This window comes from Chroicocephalus ridibundus, chromosome 24 (genome assembly GCF_963924245.1).
Source record: "Chroicocephalus ridibundus chromosome 24, bChrRid1.1, whole genome shotgun sequence".
Lineage (NCBI taxonomy): Eukaryota > Metazoa > Chordata > Aves > Charadriiformes > Laridae > Chroicocephalus > Chroicocephalus ridibundus.
In genome coordinates, this window is record NC_086307.1 from 3,519,389 (window position 1) to 3,539,493 (window position 20,105).

Below are 20,105 nucleotides of genomic sequence, written 5' to 3' on the forward strand. Positions count from 1 at the left end.
CGTGGCCGGTCCGGGATGCTCCGTGGGGATGGATGCTCCGAGATCCTCCCCCTGGAAGGGGGAAGCGGGTGTAATGGGGTTCCTGGGGGGGGGTGTCTCCCAGTGGGATATGGGGGGTCCGAGGGGGTGGGGGACTCCAGGGGGTCCCGGAGGGTCCTGGGGGTCCTGGAGGGGCCGTGAAGGGAATGTCAGGGTTCCCACAAGGCTCCAGAGAGTCCTGGGGGAACACGGGGGCTCCCACATGTCCCCTGTAGGGGTCACACCCGTTCCTTGTAGCAATCACACCCCCATAGGCATCACACGCCCCCTATAGGGGTCACATATGTCCCCTATAGCAGCCACACACATAACCTATAGGGAGCACACATTCCCTGTGGGCACCACGCGTCCCCTGTAGGCGTCACACGTCCCCTATAGGGATCTCACACGTCCCCTATAGCCATCATGTCCCCTATAGGGATCTCACATGTCTCCTATAGGGATCTCTCACATCCCCTATAGCCATTACATCCCCTATAGGGGCCATATCTGACCCCTATAGGGATCACACCTGTCCCCTATAGCCATCACATCCCCCACAGGGATCACACCTGTCCCCTATAGGTGTCACACGTCCCCTGTAGGGATCACGCATGTCCCCTATAGCCATCACACACGTTCCCCTATAGCTATCACATCTCCCACAGGGATCACACATGTCCCCTATAGCGATCGTGTACCCCATGGGTATCACACACATCCCCTATAGGGATCACACCTGTCCCCTATAGCCATCGCGTCCCCCAAAGGGATCACACATGTCTCCTATAGGGATCTCACAAATCCCCTATAGCCATTACATCCCCTATAGGGGCCACATCTGACCCCTATAGGGATCACACCTGTCCCCTATAGGTGCCACACGTCCCCTGTAGGGATCACGCATGTCCCCTATAGCCATCACATCCCCCATAGCCATCACACACATTCCCCTATAGCTATCACATCTCCCACAGGGATCACACACGTCCCCTATAGCGATCGTGTACCCCATGGGTATCACACGCGTCCCCTATAGGGATCACACACGTCCCCTATAGCCATCGCGTCCCCCATAGGGATCACTCATGTCCCCTATAGGCATTGTGTCCTCCATAGGGATCACACACGTCCCCTATAGGCATCGCGTCCCCCATAGGGATCACACATATGCCCTATAGGGATCACACACGTCCCCTATAGGCATCGCGTCCCCTACAGGGATCACACCCGTCCGCGATGTGGGGCTCGGAGCGCGTCGGGAGCCCGTCCCCAGGCGACTTCCGGCAGGCGACTTCCGGCTTCCGGCGGCTGGCTTCCGGCTTCCGGCGCCGCGACGGGGCCGGGCGGGCGGAAGCGGCGGCCATGGCGGCGGCAGCGGGGACGGGGACCGGACCAGGGACCGGGCCCGGTCTGGCGGCACCGCGTACCAAGACGAAGAAGAAGCAGAAGCGGTTCGTGCCGCAGCGGGTGAAGGTGCCGCGGGCCGCCGACCCGCTCCTGGCCGTGCTGGCCTGGGGGGTCAACCACCAGGTGAGGGACCGGGAACCGGGAGCGGCCCTCACAGGCCGCGTTCCCCGCGTGGGCTTCCCCCCGCCTGAGGGACACCCGGGGCCCGTGAACGCACCCCCCCCCGCTCCGTGGGGTTCCCCCAACCGTCGGGGAGGGGGGGAGGTTCACGGGCCCCGGTTGTCGCCGTTGTACCGGGTGGGTGACTTCGGTGGGGGGGGGGGGTGTGTGTCCGTCCCTCCGCAGATCAACGAGCTGAGCCAGGTCCCCCTCCCCGTCATGCTGCTGCCCGACGACTTCAAAGCCAGCTCCAAAATCAAGGTCAACAACCACCTCTTCAACCGGTGAGGGGTGGGGGGGACGCACACACGCACACGAGTCGGGGGGGGGGGTCCCACGCCGGGAATTGGAGGGGGGGGGGGGGGGAGAGGCCCGAAATCTCACGTTTCCCCCCCAAAAATCCTCAGGGAGAACCTGCCCAGCCACTTCAAGTTCAAGGAATACTGTCCCCAAGTCTTCCGCAACCTCCGCGAGCGCTTCGGCATCGACGACCAGGACTATCAGGTGGGGGTGACGCCTCAAAGGGGGGCGGGGGTCCGTGCGTGACCCACTTCGGGGGACCCCCCCCAATTTTATGTGGTTTGTTTCTTTTTCACCCCAAAGGTGTCGCTGACGCGGAGCCCCCCGCACTGGGAAGGCAGCGACCGGAGCTTCCTCCTCTCCTACGACCGCACCTTGGTGGTGAAGGAGCTGTCGAGTGAGGACGTGGCCGACGTCCACGGGCTCCTGTCCCACTACCACCAGGTACGGCGAGGTTTAGGGGGTCTGGGGAGGGGGACGGGGTTCGCCGTCTGTCCCCGCGTGTCACCGCGTGTCCTCTGTGTCCCCAGTACGTGGTGCAGTGTCACGGCAGCACGCTGCTGCCGCGCTTCCTGGGGATGTACCGGGTGAGCGTGGAGAGCGAGGAGACCTACCTGCTCGTCATGAGGAACATGTTCAGCCACCGCCTCCCCGTCCACCGCAAATACGACCTGAAGGTGACAGGGGGGGGCCCTCCTGACCCCCCACCCCTGCCCCAGAGGGCCCGGACCCCCACCCCCCCACCCCCCACCATGGCCTCGCCTCACATCTGCCTCCCCCCTCCCTGCAGGGCTCGCTCGTGTCCCGAGAGGCCAGTGACAAGGAGAAGGTACCGGGGTTGGGGGTGCTGTGACATCCCCCCAGGCTTGAGCGGGGGGGTCTCGTTACCCCCACCCCCCCAATAATGACAGCTCAGTGAGGGCACTGGTGTGCACTGGGAGGAAGCGGGTTGCACTGGGTAGTGCTGTGGGCACCGGGTTGCACTGGGAGGCGCTGGGTGGTGCTGGGGGCGCTGGTTTGCACTGGGAGGTACTGGGTCGGACTGGGAGGAGCTGGGGGCACTGGGTTGCACTGGGAGGAGGTGGCTCGTACTGGGCAGTGCTGGGGGCACTGGTTTGCACTGAGGGGCACTGGGAGGTACTGGGTTGGACTGAGAGGAGCTGGGTTGCACTGGGGGGCACTGGTTTGCACTGGGGGGCACTGAGTTGGACTGGGAGGAACTGGGTTGCTTTGGGAGGTACTGGGTTTGACTGGGAGGAGCTGGGGGCACTGGGTTGCACTGGGAGGAGGTGGCTCGTACTGGGCAGTGCTGGGGGCACTGGTTTGCACTGGGAGGAGCTGGGTTGGACTGGGCAGCGCTGGGGGCACTGGTTTACACTGGGAGGAGCTGGGTTGCACTGGGTAGTGCTGTGGGCACCGGGTTGCACTGGGAGGCGCTGGGTGGTGCTGGGGGAGCTGGTTTGCACTGGGAGGTACTGGGTCGGACTGGGAGGAGCTGGGGGCACTGGGTTGCACTGGGAGGAGGTGGCTCGTACTGGGCAGTGCTGGGGGCACTGGTTTGCACTGGGAGGTACTGGGTCAGACTGGGAGGAGCTGGGGGCACTGGTTTGCACTGGGAGGAGCTGGGTTGTACTGGGCAGCGCTGGGGGCACTGGTTTGCACTGAGGGGCACTGGGAGGTACTGGGTTGGACTGGGAGGTACTGGGTTGGACTGAGAGGAGCTGGGAGGAGCTGGGCAGCGCTGGGGGCACTGGTTTGCACTGGGGGGCACTGAGTTGGACTGGGAGGAACTGGGTTGCTTTGGGAGGTACTGGGTTGGATTGGGAGGAGCTGGGGGCACTGGTTTGCACTGGGAGGAGCTGGGTTGTACTGGGCAGCGCTGGGGGCACTGGTTTGCACTGAGGGGCACTGGGAGGTACTGGGTTGGACTGGGAGGTACTGGGTTGCACTGGGAGGAGGTGGCTCGTACTGGGCAGTGCTGGGGGCACTGGTTTGCACTGGGAGGAGCTGGGTTGGACTGGGCAGTGCTGGGGGCACTGGTTTACACTGGGAGGAGCTGGGTTGCACTGGGTAGTGCTGTGGGCACCGGGTTGCACTGGGAGGCGCTGGGTGGTGCTGGGAGCGCTGGTTTGCACTGGGAGGTACTGGGTCGGACTGGGAGGAGCTGGGGGCACTGGGTTGCACTGGGAGGAGGTGGCTCGTACTGGGCAGTGCTGGGGGCACTGGTTTGCACTGAGGGGCACTGGGAGGTACTGGGTTGGACTGGGAGGTACTGGGTTGGACTGAGAGGAGCTGGGAGGAGCTGGGTTGTGCTGGGGGCACTGGTTTGCACTGGGGGGCACTGAGTTGGACTGGGAGGAACTGGGTTGCTTTGGGAGGTACTGAGTTGGACTGGGAGGAGCTGGGGGCACTGGTTTGCACTGGGAGGAGCTGGGTTGTACTGGGCAGCGCTGGGGGCGCTGGTTTGCACTGGGAGGAGCTGGGTTGGACTGGGCAGCGCTGGGGGCGCTGGTTTGCACTGGGAGGAGCTGGGTTGGACTGGGCAGCGCTGGGGGCGCTGGTTTGCACTGGGAGGAGCTGGGTTGGACTGGGCAGCGCTGGGGGCGCTGGTTTGCACTGGGAGGAGCTGGGTTGGACTGGGCAGCGCTGGGGGCACTGGTTTGCACTGGGAGGCGCTGGGTGGTGGTGGGAGCGCTGGTTTGCACTGGGAGGTACTGGGTCGGACTGGGAGGAGCTGGGGGCACTGGGTTGCACTGGGAGGAGGTGGCTCGTACTGGGCAGTGCTGGGGGCACTGGTTTGCACTGAGGGGCACTGGGAGGTACTGGGTTGGACTGGGAGGTACTGGGTTGGACTGGGAGGTACTGGGTTGGACTGAGAGGAGCTGGGAGGAGCTGGGTTGTACTGGGGGCACTGGTTTGCACTGGGGGCCACTGAGTTGGACTGGGAGGAACTGGGTTGCTTTGGGAGGTACTGGGTTGGACTGGGAGGAGCTGGGGGCACTGGGTTGCACTGGGAGGAGGTGGCTCGTACTGGGCAGTGCTGGGGGCACTGGTTTGCACTGGGAGGAGCTGGGTTGGACTGGGCAGCGCTGGGGGCGCTGGTTTGCACTGGGAGGAGCTGGGTTGGACTGGGCAGTGCTGGGGGCACTGGGTTGCACTGGGGGGCACTGGGAGGAGCTGGGGGCACTGGGAGGAGCTGGGGGCACTGGGTTGCACTGGTGCAGACCCACGCCGGTTGCCCACCGTGGGCATGGCCATGCTGGGGGTGGGGGGGGCTGATCCCTGGGCCTCCCTGGCTGCCCCTCCCTGAGTTGGAGGGTTTGGGGGGGCTGCCCCACATGTACCCCCCCCACCCCTTCCAGGGCAAGGACCTGCCCACCCTGAAGGACATGGACTTCCTGAACAAGAACGAGAAGGTTTACGTGGGGGAGGAGGACCAGAAGGACTTCATGGAGAAGCTCAAGAGGGACGTGGAGGTGGGGGAGTCGGGGGGGGGGGCTGCACCCCCCGCCCCGGGCCATCTCTGTGGGTGCCCCCCACCCCAAGTGACCCCCTGGTTGGGTGGCCCCCCGAGTCATCTCCTGGTTGCCCCCACCCCAGGTGAACCCTTGGTTGGGTTGGCTCTACCCCAAGAGACCCCTTGGTTGGGTGCCCCCCACCCCAAGTGACCCCCTGATGGCCCCCACCCAAGGTGACCCCTTGATTGGTTAACCCCCACCCCCCACCCCCCCAGGTGACCCGTTGGTGTCCCCCCACCCCAAATGAACCCCTAGTTGGGTTGACCCTACCCCAGGTGACCCCTTGGTTGGGTGCCCTCCACCCCAAGTGACCCCTTGATTGGTTAACCCCCCCGCCCCAGGTGACCCGTTGGTGTCCCCCCACCCCAAAGGAACCCCTGGTTGGGTTGACCCCCCCCCAGGAGACCCCTTGGCTGGGTTGACCCTACCCCGGGTGACCCCTTGGTTGGGTGCCCTCCACCCCAAGTGAACCCCTGGTTGGGTGCCCCCCAGCCCAAGTCACCTCCTGGTGGCCCCCCCACCCCGAGAGACCCCTTGGCTGGGTTGACTCTACACCAGGTGACCCCTTGGTTGGGTGCCCTCCACCCCAAGTGACCCCTTGATTGGTTAACCCCCCCGCCCCAGGTGACCCGTTGGTGTCCCCCCACCCCAAAGGAAGCCCTGGTTGGGTTGACCCCCCCCCAGGAGACCCCTTGGCTGGGTTGACCCTACCCCGGGTGACCCCTTGGTTGGGTGCCCCCCACCCCAAGTGAACCCCTGGTTGGGTGCCCCCCAGCCCAAGTCACCTCCTGGTGGCCCCCCCACCCCGAGAGACCCCTGGGCTGGGTTGACCCTACGCCAGGTGACCCCTTGGTGTCCCCCCACCCCAAGTGACCTCCTGGTTCCCCCCCCCCCCCCCCCAGTTCCTGGTGCAGCTGAAGATCATGGACTACAGCCTGCTGCTGGGGATCCACGAGGTGGGGCGGGCGGAGCAGGAGGAGGAGGAGGAGGTGGAGGAAGAAGAAGGGGGGGGCGATGAGGGGGGGGCCGCGGTGGGGGTGGGCTCCTACGGGACCTCCCCCGAGGGCATCGGCAGCTACCTCAACTCCCACCGCCCCCTCGGCCCCGGCGACTTCGACCCCTACGTCGACGTCTACGCCCTCCGCGGCACCGAAGGTGAGTGGGGTGATTTGGGGGGGGGGGGTGTGGGGGGCACACCCCAGACCTAACTTGTCCCCCCCCCCCCACTCCAAGCCGCCCCCCGGCGCGAGGTCTATTTCATGGGGCTGATCGACGTCCTCACCCAGTACGACGCCCGCAAGAAGGCGGCGCACGCGGCCAAGACCGTCAAGCACGGGGTAAGGGGGGGCACCCCAAAATGGGGGGGGGGGGGGGCTGGCAGGTGGCGCCCCCCCCCCACCTTTAATTTGTGGGGGCGATTGGCAGGGTGCTCTCCTCCCCCCCCCCCCTTATTTTTGGGAGGAGTGGGGTGGTTGGAGCCCTGTTGGGGTGGAAGAAGGAAGGGATGGGGGGGGGCTGTTTTATTGGGGGGGGGCTGTTTTATTGGGGGGGGGCTGTTTTAGTGGGGGGGGCTGTTTTAGTGGGGGGGGCTGTTTTAGTGGGGGGGGCTGTTCTATAGGGACACACACACACGCAGCGGGGGGGGAGCTTGTCCCTGGCAAGGTTTGGGGGGGGCAGTCTTGTTGGGGGAAAGGGGGGGTGTTGGGGGTCCTGGGGGGTGTGGGTGGTGCTGGGGGGGGGGGGCTGGCGGTGCTGGGGGGGTCCGAGGGGGGGTTGTCTGACCCTACGCCCCCCCGCCCCCCCAGGCAGGAGCGGAGATCTCCACAGTGCATCCCGAGCAATACGCCAAGCGCTTCCTCGACTTCATCACCAACATCTTCGCCTAGGGAGGGGGGAGGCCCCCCCCGGACCAAGAATACCCCCCCCCCGGGGTATGCTGCGCCCCCCCTGGGGTGTGCTGCCCCCCCCCGCCCCCGGCATGCACAGCCACCCCTTACCTCCCCCCCCCCAGCAGCTCCCCCCACCCCAGCAGGGGGCTTTGCTACTCAAGTGCCTTAACTTTATTTGAGGGGGGGGCATCGGGGGGGTGGTTTGGGGCTTCTCCCCCCCCCCCCCAACTACAGGGGGACCTGGGACCTTTCTGCCCCCCCCCCGCTCCCCCCCCAAATGTTGGGGGGGGAATCAAACACTACTTGCTCCAGGGTGAGGGCCCCCCCCCTGAGGAGAAGGGTGCAACCCTGCCCCCCCCTTTTGAGCCAGGCCGGGGGGGGGGGGGGGGGGTCATTTCTTGCCCCCCCCCTCAATATGTGGGACCCGAGGGGGGCACCAGAGCCCTCCCCTCTTTTACTACAGCCCCCAGGGGTGACCCCAGTTCCCATGGGGGGGACCCCAGCCCTGTATGACCCCCGACAGGGCGGGGGGGGCAGGGCCCTGGGGGGGTGAGACAGCCCCCCCCCCCCCCCCATACAAGGGGGTGTCCCCCTCCCGTGACCAGCGGGGCCCCCCCACAAGGGCAGGGGGGCCCCCCCATCTTCTTCCCCCCCCTCCACTGTGTACTGAGAAATAAATTATTGAACCGGACCCGGCTCTGCCCCATTAGCGGGGACCCCCCCGGACCGCCCCCCCCCCGGAACCTTTCCGCCTCCTCCGCGTTACCGGGGACGCCCCCGGAACCCCTCGGCGCGTGCACCGTTCTTCTTGGCTCCGCCCCCTTTCCCATATGACCCCGCCCCTTTACCCTGTGACCCCGCCCACTTCCAGATGGCCCAGCCCCGCTCCCCAAGCCCCACCCTCCCCGTCCTCCCGCGCCGTTGCCATAGCGACGCTCTCCGCGCTCCTTCCCCTCCCGCCGTGGGCTCGCGCCGTTGCCATGGTCCCCCGCCCCGTTGCCATGGCGGCCCCGCCCCGCGCGGTCACGTGACGCGCGGCAGCTCCGGGCAAGCTCCGTTCCCCCCCCCGCCGCCGTCGCCGCCACCGCCGCCGCCCCGGTCCGGCCGCGCCGCCCCCGCCCCCGCCATGCTGCGGCCGCCCGGCGATGGTGGGTCCAGGGAGGGGGGGGGAGGTGTGCGTGAAGGTCCGTGGGGGGAGTTGGGGGGGAAGCGGGGGGCGCGGGCCCCCTCCCTGCCCCGTTACCGGCACCGCCGGGCCCGGCCTGCACCGGCCTCCTCGGCCCGGCCTCTACCGAGCGGCCCATCCAGGACCCCGGTAACGGGGCTCTCCCCGTCCCGGGCCTGGCCGTTGTCCCCATCCGGAGACATTCCCCCCCCCGGGCCTGGACCGATCCCCCCGGGCCCAAATCTTCCCCCCCCAGGCCCAAACCTGCCCCCCTGTGTCCCCCCCCCGGGCCCCAGTCTGCCCCCCCAGGTGTCCCCGGGCCTGCCCGGCCCCCCCGGGCCCCATCCTGCCCCCCCCAGACGTTCCCGGGCCTGTCCGGACCCCCCGGGCCCGATCCTGCCCCCCCAGATGTCCCCAAGCCTGTCCGGACCCCCCCGGGCTCCAACCTGCCCCCCCCCCCCCCCGCCCATCCTGCACGGAGCCCCCCGTGAAGCTCTTGGGGGGGGGTGGGGGAGGGCGTGTGACCCCCTACCGGGGGGGGGGCAGCATCTGCTCTGACGCTCCCTGCCCCCCCCTCACCCCCGTCCCCAGCAGTGGGGACCCCCCCCCCCCCCCCCCCCCCCATCTAGGGTTGGGTAAACAACCTGCCCCCCCCCCCTCCCCCCCCCAATCCCGGGGTGCTGAAGGGGTTTGGGGGGGCGCCGAGGAGCTTGTAAACCCCCCCCCCCCAAAATTCTCCTGGGGGGGGGGGACGCACACACTGGGCCTGTTTGTTATTGTAGGGTCTCCTGGGGACATGGCGGGGGTTACGCTGCCATCATTATTGTAAGGTCTCCCAGGGGGGGTCGGGATCCTTTTGGGGGGGGTGTCAGGTCTGTTTTGGGGGGGGCTGCCCCCCCCCCCCCCCCTCCCGCCGCCTCGGGTGACTCCCCCTGTGTGTGTGTCGTCCCCGTCCCCCCCCCAGCCTGTGGCTTGTGGCTCCGCTGATCCGCTGGCACCTCCGGCTCCTGCTGTCCCCCATGGGCTCACCAGGTGGGTGACACCCCCCCGGCCCCCCCCCCCCCGGGCCTGGGGACCCCCCCCAGGGGAATGGGGACCCGCCCTGGGGTCCTCCCACTCCTGGCTTCTCCCCCTGGGGGAGGGCGGGGGGGCAGGGGGGTAATTAAGGGGTGCCCCAAACCTGGCTGTGACCCCCCCCGGGAGTCACAGGGCTGTGACCCCCCCTTGGGGGGGCGACTAATCCTTGAGGTGCCACCTTGGGGTGGGCAAACGTCCCCTCCCCGTGTCCCACTAAGGGGGGGGGGGGCTTAGGAAGGGGGTGCCCCCCCAACCTCGCCGTGGGTTGCAGGGCTGTGAGCCCCCCCCACCTTCAGCTCAGTTTTTGAGCCGGGGGGGGGACACAGAGGTTGAATCCTTGAGGTGCCACCTTGGCGTGGGCAAATGTCCCTTCCATGTGTCCCACTAAGGGGGAGGGGGGTCTGGAGAAGGGGGTGCCCCCTCCAACCTCGCCGTGGGTCGCAGGGCTGTGACCCCCCCTCAGGTCTCTCAATTTTTGAGCCGGGGTGGGGGGGGGGGGGCGGGGACAGTGGGGGGGACACGGGTTGAATCCTGGAGGTGCCGCTTTGGGGTGGGCAAATGTCCCCTCCCCGTGTGCCACCAAGGTTGGGGGGGACACCCCTTTCCCCAGCCCCCCCCCCCAACCCTGCCGTGGGTCGCAGGGCTGTGACCCCCCCTCAGCTCTCTCGATTTTTGAGCCTGGGGGGAGGGACCACACACGGCGGGGGGGGGGGGGGAAACACAGGTTGAATCCTCCAGGTGCCACCTTGGGGTGGGCAAAGTTCCCCTTCCCGTGTCCCCCCAGGGGTGGGGTGGGGACACCCTTAGGTGCCCCCGCCATCAGTCTCTGACCCCTGGGGGGTGCCCCCCCCCCCCCCCCCCCTCCGGCAGTGTCCTTTGTCCTCTCCAGGATGGCGGCCTGCGGGGGGGCCGCTAAGAACAAAGTGACGGTTTCCAAACGGGTCTGGGACTTCTTGACCAAGGAGAGCCCGGCCAAGCTGGCCCGCCTGAAGGAGGAGACCAAGGTCAGCATCATGGTGGACGGCGAAACCTCCGACATCTACGTCCTGCAGCTCTGCGTGCCCCCCCCCGGCCCCCCCGGGGGGCTCTGCCCGGCCCGCAAAGCCCTCAAAGCTTTATTGAAAGAAACGGAAAAAGAATTAAAGAAGAAAAACCAACGGCACGGCGAGCTGGTGGGCTGCGTGGCCGTCCTGGAGCCCGGCGGACCCGCTTTGGGGGGCCGGGGGCCAGCGGGGGGCCGCGGCGGCGGGGGGGGTTCGGGAGCGATGGCGGGTTCTTCCCGGGATGAAGAACCCGAGCGGCAATGTCCCATCTGCCTGGGGGAGATCCAGAAGATGAAAACCTTGGAGAAATGCCGGCATTCCTTCTGCGAGGACTGCATCACCCGGGCGCTGCAGGTGAAAACGGCCTGTCCCATGTGCGGCCGCTTCTACGGGCAACTGGTGGGCAACCAGCCCCCCAACGGCCGCATGCTGGTCACCCGCGACGCCGGCCTCCTCCTGCCCGGCTACGAGAAGTTCGGCACCATCATCATCCAGTACGTCTTCCCGCCCGGCGTCCAGGGGGTAAGATGGCACCGGCACCCTCTGGGCGCCCCCAAAACCCAATGGGTGTCCCCCCCCCAACCCGGTGGCCCCAATACCCTTGGGTGACCCCAAAACCCGATGGGTGGACCCCCAATCCAGTGGCCCCCGCACCCTTGGGTGACCCCAAGACTTGGTGGGTGTCACTGGTACCCCTTGGGTGTCCCCAAAACTCAATGGGTGTCCCCCTGACCCAACCCGATGGCCCCATCTCCCTTGGGTGACCCCAAAACCTGATGGGTGTCCCCCCGACCCAACCTGGTGGTTCCAGCACCCTTGGGTGACCCCAAAACCCGATGGGTGGACCCCCAATCCAGTGGCCCCAGCACCCTTGGGTGACCCCAAGACTTGGTGGGTGTCACTGGTACCCCTTGGGTGTCCCCAAAACCCAATGGGTGTCCCCCTGACCCAACCTGGTGGTTCCAGCACCCTTGGGTGACCCCAAAACCCGATGGGTGGACCCCCAATCCAGTGGCCCCAGCACCCTTGGGTGACCCCAAAACCTGATGGGTGTCCCCCCGACCCAACCTGGTGGTTCCAGCACCCTTGGGTGACCCCAAAACACGATGGGTGGACCCCCAATCCAGTGGCCCCAGCACCCTTGGGTGACCCCAAAACCTGATGGGTGTCCCCCCGACCCAACCCGGTGGCCCCAGCACCCTTGGGTGACCCCAAGACTTGGTGGGTGTCACTGGTACCCCTTGGGTGTCCCCAAAACTCAATGGGTGTCCCCCTGACCCAACCCGATGGCCCCATCGCCCTTGGGTGACCCCAAAACCTGATGGGTGTCCCCCCGACCCAACCTGGTGGTTCCAGCACCCTTGGGTGACCCCAAAACCCGATGGGTGGACCCCCAATCCAGTGGCCTCAGCACCCTTGGGTGACCCCAAAACCTGATGGGTGTCCCCCCGACCCAACCCGGTGGCCCCAGCACCCTTGGGTGACCCCAAGACTTGGTGGGTGTCACTGGTACCCCTTGGGTGTCCCCAAAACCCGATGGGTGTCCCCCTGACCCAACCCGATGGCCCCATCGCCCTTGGGTGACCCCAAAACCTGATGGGTGTCCCCCCGACCCAACCTGGTGGTTCCAGCACCCTTGGGTGACCCCAAAACCCGATGGGTGGACCCCCAATCCAGTGGCCCCAGCACCCTTGGGTGACCCCAAGACTTGATGGGTGTCACTGGTACCCCTTGGGTGTCCCCAAAACCCAATGGGTGTCCCCCTGACCCAACCTGGTGGTTCCAGCACCCTTGGGTGACCCCAAAACCCGATGGGTGGACCCCCAATCCAGTGGCCCCAGCACCCTTGGGTGACCCCAAAACCTGATGGGTGTCCCCCCGACCCAACCCGGTGGCCCCAGCACCCTTGGGTGACCCCAAGACTTGGCGGGTGTCCCCCCGACCCAACCTGGTAGTTCCAGCACCCTTGGGTGACCCCAAAACCCGATGGGTGGACCCCCAATCCAGTGGCCCCAGCACCCTTGGGTGACCCCAAAACCTGATGGGTGGACTCCCAATCCAGTGGCCCCAGCACCCTTGGGTGACCCCAAAACCTGATGGGTGTCCCCCCGACCCAACCCGGTGGCCCCAGCACCCTTGGGTGACCCCAAGACTTGGTGGGTGTCACTGGTACCCCTTGGGTGTCCCCAAAACCCGATGGGTGTCCCCCTGACCCAACCCGATGGCCCCATCACCCTTGGGTGACCCCAAACCTGATGGGTGTCCCCCTGACCCAACCTGGTGGTTCCAGCACCCTTGGGTGACCCCAAAACCTGATGGGTGGACCCCCAATCCAGTGGCCCCAGCACCCTTGGGTGACCCCAAAACCTGATGGGTGTCCCCCCGACCCAACCCGGTGGCCCCAGCACCCTTGGGTGACCCCAAGACTTGGTGGGTGTCACTGGTACCCCTTGGGTGTCCCCAAAACCCGATGGGTGTCCCCCTGACCCAACCCGATGGCCCCATCACCCTTGGGTGACCCCAAAACCTGATGGGTGTCCCCCCGACCCAACCTGGTGGTTCCAGCACCCTTGGGTGACCCCAAAACCCGATGGGTGGACCCCCAATCCAGTGGCCCCAGCACCCTTGGGTGACCCCAAGACTTGGCGGATGTCCCCCCGACCCAACCTGGTGGTTCCAGCACCCTTGGGTGACCCCAAAACCCGATGGGTGGACCCCCAATCCAGTGGCCCCAGCACCCTTGGGTGACCCCAAAACCTGATGGGTGTCCCCCCGACCCAACCCGGTGGCCCCAGCACCCTTGGGTGACCCCAAGACTTGGTGGGTGTCACTGGTACCCCTTGGGTGTCCCCAAAACCCGATGGGTGTCCCCCCGACCCAACCTGGTGGTTCCAGCACCCTTGGGTGACCCCAAAACCTGATGGGTGGACCCCCAATCCAGTGGCCCCAGCACCCTTGGGTGACCCCAAGACTTGATGGGTGTCACTGGCACCCCTGGGTGCCCCCAAAACCCAATGGGTGTCCCCCCAATGCGGTGTCCCCAGCACCCTTGGGTGACCCCAAGGCTTGGTGGGTGTCACTGGTACCCCTTGGGTGTCCCCTCCCCTGGTCCCCTTGGGCATCCCCAAACCCCACTGGGTGCCCCCGAGTGCCCCCAGCACCCTTGGGCACCCCCAAACCCTGCTGGGTGTCATCGGCTCCCTGAGTGCCCCCAAAACCCGATGGGTGTCCCCCCACCCTGGTGGCCCCAGCACCCTTGGGTGACCCCAAAACTTGATGGGTGTCACTGGTACCCCTTGGGTGTCCCCAAACCCCCCTGGGTGTCACTGTCCCCCCTGCGTCCCCCCCAGACCCTCCTGGGGACCCCTAAGTGCCCCCAAACCCTGCTGGGTATCACTGTCCCCTCTGGGTGCCCCCAAACCCCCCTGGGTGTCACTGTCCCCCCTGAGCTGGGTGTCACTGTCCCCCTGGGTGTCACTGTCCCCCCGGGTACCCCCAAACTCTGCTGGGTGCCCCCCACCCAGCCCTGCACTCCTGAGTCCCCTGGGTGTCACTGTCCCCCCTGGGTCCCCCCCAAACCCCCCTGGGTGTCACTGTCCCCCCTGGGCTGGGTGTCACTGTCCCCCCCTGGGTCCCCCCAAAAGCTGCTGGGTACCCCTGGGTGCCCCCAAACCCCCAAACCCCCCCACCCCTGGGTGTCACTGTCCCCCCTGGTACCCCCAAACGCTGCTGGGTGTCACTGTCCCCCCCTGGGTGTCACTGTCCCCCCCTGGGTCCCCCTAAAAGCTGCTGGGTACCCCTGGGTGCCCCCAAACCCCCAAAACCCCCCCACCCCTGGGTGTCACTGTCCCCCCTGGTACCCCCAAACGCTGCTGGGTGTCACTGTCCCCCCCTGGGTGTCACTGTCCCCCCCTGGGTCCCCCTAAAAGCTGCTGGGTGTCACTGTCCCCCCCTGGGTGTCACTGTCCCCCCCTGGGTCCCCCTAAAAGCTGCTGGGTACCCCTGGGTGCCCCCAAACCCCCCCACCCCTGGGTGTCACTGTCCCCCCTGGTACCCCCAAACGCTGCTGGGTGTCACTGTCCCCCCCTGGGTGTCACTGTCCCCCCCTGGGTCCCCCTAAAAGCTGCTGGGTACCCCTGGGTGCCCCCAAACCCCCCTGGGTGTCACTGTCCCCCCTGGTACCCCCAAACGCTGCTGGGTGTCACTGTCCCCCCCTGGGTGTCACTGTCCCCCCCTGGGTCCCCCTAAAAGCTGCTGGGTGTCACTGTCCCCCCCTGGGTGTCACTGTCCCCCCCTGGGTCCCCCTAAAAGCTGCTGGGTACCCCTGGGTGCCCCCAAACCCCCCCACCCCTGGGTGTCACTGTCCCCCCTGGTACCCCCAAACGCTGCTGGGTGTCACTGTCCCCCCCTGGGTGTCACTGTCCCCCCCTGGGTCCCCCTAAAAGCTGCTGGGTACCCCTGGGTGCCCCCAAACCCCCCTGGGTGTCACTGTCCCCCCTGGTACCCCCAAACGCTGCTGGGTGTCACTGTCCCCCCCTGGGTGTCACTGTCCCCCCCTGGGTCCCCCTAAAAGCTGCTGGGTGTCACTGTCCCCCCCTGGGTGTCACTGTCCCCCCCTGGGTCCCCCTAAAAGCTGCTGGGTACCCCTGGGTGCCCCCAAACCCCCCAAATCCCCCCACCCCTGGGTGTCACTGTCCCCCCTGGTACCCCCAAACCCCGCTGGGTGTCACTGTCCCCGCCTGGGTCCCCCTAAAAGCTGCTGGGTACCCCTGGGTGCCCCCAAACCCCCCTGGGTCCCCCCCAGACCCCAATCCCCCCATCCCATCCCATCCCTCCTGCCCCACCGTGACCCCCCCGCCACGCCTTTTGCCATATCCCGCCCCCCCCCGCAGGTGGAGCACCCCAACCCGGGGGTGCGTTACCCCGGCACCACCCGCGTCGCCTACTTGCCCGACTGCCCCGAGGGCAACAAGGTGCTGGGGCTGTTCCGCAAGGCCTTCGCCCAGCGCCTCACCTTCACCGTGGGCACCTCCATGACCACGGGCCGCGCCAACGTCATCACCTGGAACGACATCCACCACAAGACCAACTGCACCGGCGGGCCCCAGCTGTACGGGGGGGGGCACCCCGGGGGCGGGGGGGGGCATCACCCCTGGGAATGGCGGGGGGGGGGGGGGGGAGCTGGGGAGCACCCTGGGGGTAGGTTATGGGGGACTCGGGGGGGGGTTATGTCACCCCTGGTACGGGCCTGAGGTGGGGGGGGACCCTGGGGACTGGTTATGGGGGACTCGGGGGGGGCATCACCCTTGGCAAGGGGGGGGGACACCCCAGGGACAGGTTATGGGGGGCTGGGGGGGGGTTATATCAGCCCTGGTATGGGCCTGAGGTGGGGGGGGCATCGCCCCTGGTATGGGGGGGAGCTGGGGGGCAGCCCAGGGACAGGTTATGGGGGACTGGGGGGGGTTATGTCACCCCTGGTATGGGCCTGAGGTGGGGGGGGACACCCTGGGGACTGGTTATGGGGGACTCGGGGGGGGCATCACCCTTGGCAAGGGGGGGGGACACCCCAGGACAGGTTATGGGGGACTGGGGGGGGTTATTTATATCACCCCTGGTACAGGCGTGAGGTGGGGGGGGGCACCCTGGGGACAGGTTATGGGGGGCTGGGGGGGGGTTATATCAGCCCTGGTATGGGCCTGAGGTGGGGGGGGCATGGCCCCTGGTATGGGGGGGAGCTGGGGGGCAGCCCAGGGACAGGTTATGGGGGACTGGGGGGGGGTTATGTCACCCCTGGTACGGGCCTGAGGTGGGGGGGGGCACCCTGGGGACAGGTTATGGGGAACTGGGGGGGGTTATGTCACCCCTGGTATGGGTGTGAGGTGGGGGGGCACCCTGGGGACTGGTTATGGGGGACTGGGGGGGGCATCACCCTTGGCAAGGCGGGGGGACACCCCAGGGACAGGTTATGGGGGACTGGGGGGGGGTTATGTCACCCCTGGTACGGGCCTGAGGTGGGGGGGGGCACCCTGGGGACTGGTTATGGGGGACTCGGGGGGGGCATCACCCTTGGCAAGGGGGGGGACACCCCAGGGACAGGTTATGGGGGACTGGGGGGGGTATATCACCCCTGCTATGGGCCTGGGGTGGGGGGGGGACCCAGGGGACAGGTTATGGGGGGCTGGGGGGGGGTTATATCAGCCCTGGTATGGGCCTGAGGTGGGGGGGGCATCGCCCCTGGTATGGGGGGGAGCTGGGGGGCACCCCAGGGACAGGTTATGGGGGACTGGGGGGGGGTTATGTCACCCCTGGTACGGGCCTGAGGTGGGGGGGGACCCTGGGGACTGGTTATGGGGGACTCGGGGGGGGCATCACCCTTGGCAAGGGGGGGGGGACACCCCAGGGACAGGTTATGGGGGGCTGGGGGGGGGTTATATCAGCCCTGGTATGGGCCTGAGGTGGGGGGGGCATGGCCCCTGGTATGGGGGGGAGCTGGGGGGCAGCCCAGGGACAGGTTATGGGGGACTGGGGGGGGGTTATGTCACCCCTGGTATGGGCGTGAGGTGGGGGGGGGCACCCTGGGGACTGGTTATGGGGGACTGGGGGGGGTTATGTCACCCCTGGTACGGGCCTGAGGTGGGGGGGGGCACCCTGGGGACTGGTTATGGGGGACTCGGGGGGGGCATCACCCTTGGCAAGGGGGGGGGACACCCCAGGGACAGGTTATGGGGGACTTGGGGGGGTTATTTATATCACCCCTGGTACAGGCGTGAGGTGGGGGGGGGACCCTGGGGACTGGTTATGGGGGACTCGGGTGGGGCATCACCCTTGGCAAGGGGGGGGGGACACCCCAGGGACAGGTTATGGGGGGCTGGGGGGGGTTATATCACCCCTGCTATAGGGCCTGGGGTGGGGGGGCATCACCCTGGGATGACAATTTGGGGGGGGGGCATTTCCCCTGGCATGGCCGGGGAGCTGCCGGGGGGAGCCCCCAGCCGTGGGGGGGGGCTCACCCTGACCTGTTCCCCCCCCCTTCCCAGGTTCGGGTACCCTGACCCCACGTACCTCGCCCGGGTGCAGGAGGAGCTGCGGGCCAAGGGCATCACCGAGGACTGAGCCTGGGGGGGGGGGCAGCGGGACACCCCCCCCGCCCCCCCGGGGGGCACCAGGGCCCACCGATAGGTGAGGGGGGGGTGTTTGCCACGCAGCCCCCCCACAGACGGCGTCACTCTGTACATACCCCCCCCCCCCGCGGCCCCCCCAGGATGGTCGGACAGGCTGGGGGGGGGGTCCTGTGCCCCCTGCCCCCACCTCCCCCCCGGTGGTCAGTGCCCCATGGGGTATGGGGGGGGGGGGGGAAGGGGGGGGCAGCGGGTTAATTTATTTTTTATTTTTACCCCCCCCCTCCCGCACCCCCCCCTCCCCAGTTCTGTAACTTTGATCCAATAAAAATATGCAACGCTGCGAGGGGTGTCCGGGTGGGGGGGGCAGGGGGTGTCCCCCACCCCTGGGGACAGCGGGGGGGGGGGAGGGGGGCACCAGGGGCTGGGGGGGGGCTGGGATGGGGGGAGTGGGCTGGGCCGTACCCCATAGGGACACCGGGATGGGGCTGGGGACACTGGGATGGGGACACTGGGACAGGGCTGGGGACACTGGGAGGGGGGCATTGGGACAGGGCTGGGGGACACTGGGACAGGGCTGGGGACACTGGCTGGGGACACTGGGATGGGGGCTGGGGACACTGGGATGAGGACATTGGGAGGGGGCTGGGGACACTGGGATGGGGGACATCAGATTGGGGACACCAGGATGGGCCTCTGGACTGGGATGCTGGGATGGGACGCCGGGATGGGGACATGGAGCTGGGACACTGGGCTGTGACCTGAGCTGGGGACACTGGGCTGTCACAGCAGGATGAGGGTGTTGGGACTGGGGACACTGGGATGGGGACGCCGCGATGGGGCGGTGTGGGGGGGGGGGCACACTGTGGGGGGGGGCGCTGAGGTGGCCCATTGGGATGGGGCCATTGGGATGGGCCACCAGGGTGGGACCCACGATGGGGACATCGAGGTGGCCCGCGGGGCTCTTACACCCCGGATGGGGCCCCAGCAGGAAGGGGGGGACCCTGGGTGCCCCCTCACCCACCCCACTCGGGGGACAGAGTGGGGGGGACATGGGACTCCCATCACCAGTGTCGTGTCCCCCCCGCCCCGACCCTGCAGCCCTGAGAGCTGACGCCTCCGACCCGAACCCCCCCCCCAGCCCTGGGAACCCCCAACCCCGTCCCGTCCCCCCCCACGGGGACCCCCACCCATGGGACACACCCCCCCCCCCCCCGCCACGTGTCGTCGTCCCCCCCCCCGCCGTGTCCCCACGGGGCTGAACAGGAGGGGAGGGGGCGGGCTTGAAGAAAGGGGCGGGGCCACAACACGAACGTGTTGCTTTAAGGGGCGGGGCTAAGGCGAGAAGGGGCGGGGCTAAGACGAGGGGCGGGGCTTGAGGAAAGGGGCGGGGGACAAGAAGTGGGAGCGGGGGCTTAAGGGGGCGGGGCTAAGAGGAGGGGCGGGGCTACGGCATGGACACGAGCGTGGTGCTGTAGGGGGCGTGGCTTGGAGAAAGGGGCGGGGCTACGACGCGGGCGTGATGCTTGAGGGGGCGGGGCTAAGCGGTGGGGCGTCGGCTGAGGGGCGGGGCCTAAGCGGGGCGGGGCTTCCCCCCTCCCCCCCCCCCCCCCCCCCCCCTCGTTTTTTTTCGGAAGAAAGAGGCGATTTCAGTCTGGTTAAATCTCACCGTCCATTGGGTAGAAAAAGGGCGGGGGGGGGCGGAGGGGGGGGGGCAGCCCCTCCCTCAGCCCAGCCCCGGGGCCGGGGTGGGGGGGGGGGGGGGGGTAGGGGGGTCCCGGTGGGGGTCGGGGGGGGGCCGAGACTTGGCACAAAAATGCTGGCGGCAGCGCGGGGGGAGGGGCTGTACAATAGAAAACGGAGTCTCGGGGAGGCGGGGGGGGGGGGGGGGGGACACGACAGAAAAGGGGGGGGCAACCCGGACGCCGGTGTCCCCTGGGAGGGGGGGGGGTGTCCCCCCGCCACCACCCCCCCCGTCACCGCCCCCACCCCCCCCCCCCAAAAGTACAAAAGAGCTAAAAACACAGCGCGGGGGGGGGGGGGGGGGGGGGGGGGGGGGCTCCAGGGTGGGCGCTGTCCCCGTGGTGGCCCCGTGATGGTGGCCCATGGGTGGTGGCACATGGGGGTACCCCTGGGGGGTGGCCCACGGTGGTTGCCCCCGTGTGGTGGCTCACAGGGCTGCCGGCCCATGGTGGTGGCCCCTAGGTGGTGGCACACGGGGGGGGGTGACCTTGAGTGGTAACACATGGGGGTACCCCGGGTGGTGGCCCACGGGGGCGACCCACGGCCGTTACCCCCATGGGTGGTAGCCCACGGGTGGTGGCCCATGGTGGTTGCCCATGGGGGGGTGACCTTGGGTGGTAACACTTGGGGGTACCCCCGGGTGGTGGGCCCATGGGGGCGACCCA

The 20,105-nt window shown here is 67.9% G+C and overlaps 2 protein-coding genes across 4 annotated transcripts; both read left to right on the forward strand.

Annotated features, from left to right (window-relative positions):
• The first annotated feature begins 1,256 nt into the window (after positions 1-1,256).
• PIP4K2C (phosphatidylinositol-5-phosphate 4-kinase type 2 gamma) lies at positions 1,257-7,661 on the forward strand. 2 transcript variants are annotated; one of them, XM_063359238.1, is made up of 10 exons: positions 1,257-1,551; positions 1,774-1,871; positions 1,995-2,091; positions 2,191-2,331; positions 2,418-2,564; positions 2,678-2,716; positions 5,250-5,363; positions 6,308-6,560; positions 6,639-6,742; positions 7,211-7,661. In XM_063359238.1, the coding sequence occupies exons 1-10, from the start codon at positions 1,258-1,260 to the stop codon at positions 7,289-7,291; spliced, it is 1,368 nt and encodes a 455-aa protein (XP_063215308.1). In that variant the 5' UTR covers position 1,257; the 3' UTR covers positions 7,292-7,661. The 2 variants fall into 2 exon arrangements, with proteins under 2 accessions (XP_063215308.1, XP_063215309.1); XM_063359239.1 differs by lacking the exons at positions 6,639-6,742; positions 7,211-7,661 and having other exon boundaries at positions 5,250-5,487; positions 6,308-6,554.
• A 643-nt stretch (positions 7,662-8,304) lies between these two features.
• Positions 8,305-17,921, forward strand: DTX3 (deltex E3 ubiquitin ligase 3). 2 transcript variants are annotated; one of them, XM_063359071.1, is made up of 5 exons: positions 8,305-8,442; positions 9,424-9,491; positions 10,426-11,101; positions 15,472-15,689; positions 17,617-17,921. In XM_063359071.1, exons 1-5 carry the CDS (start codon positions 8,440-8,442, stop codon positions 17,690-17,692), a joined length of 1,041 nt encoding a protein of 346 aa, XP_063215141.1. In that variant the 5' UTR covers positions 8,305-8,439; the 3' UTR covers positions 17,693-17,921. The 2 variants fall into 2 exon arrangements, with proteins under 2 accessions (XP_063215141.1, XP_063215142.1); XM_063359072.1 differs by having other exon boundaries at positions 10,407-11,101; positions 17,617-17,920.
• Positions 17,922-20,105: the final 2,184 nt, after the last annotated feature.

Bases quoted from the DNA above. Each gene is read 5' to 3' on its own strand.
- DTX3 (XM_063359071.1), top strand. The intron at 11,102-15,471 runs GTAAGATGGCAC...CCCCCCCCGCAG, and splicing joins TCCCGCCCGGCGTCCAGGGG to GTGGAGCACCCCAACCCGGG. The intron at 15,690-17,616 runs GTACGGGGGGGG...CCCCCTTCCCAG, and splicing joins TGCACCGGCGGGCCCCAGCT to GTTCGGGTACCCTGACCCCA.
- PIP4K2C (XM_063359238.1), top strand. From the start codon at position 1,258: ATGTGGGGCTCGGAGCGCGTCGGGAGCCCGTCCCCAGGCGACTTCCGG. The intron at 2,092-2,190 runs GTGGGGGTGACG...TTCACCCCAAAG, and splicing joins TCGACGACCAGGACTATCAG to GTGTCGCTGACGCGGAGCCC. The intron at 6,743-7,210 runs GTAAGGGGGGGC...CCGCCCCCCCAG, and splicing joins CCAAGACCGTCAAGCACGGG to GCAGGAGCGGAGATCTCCAC.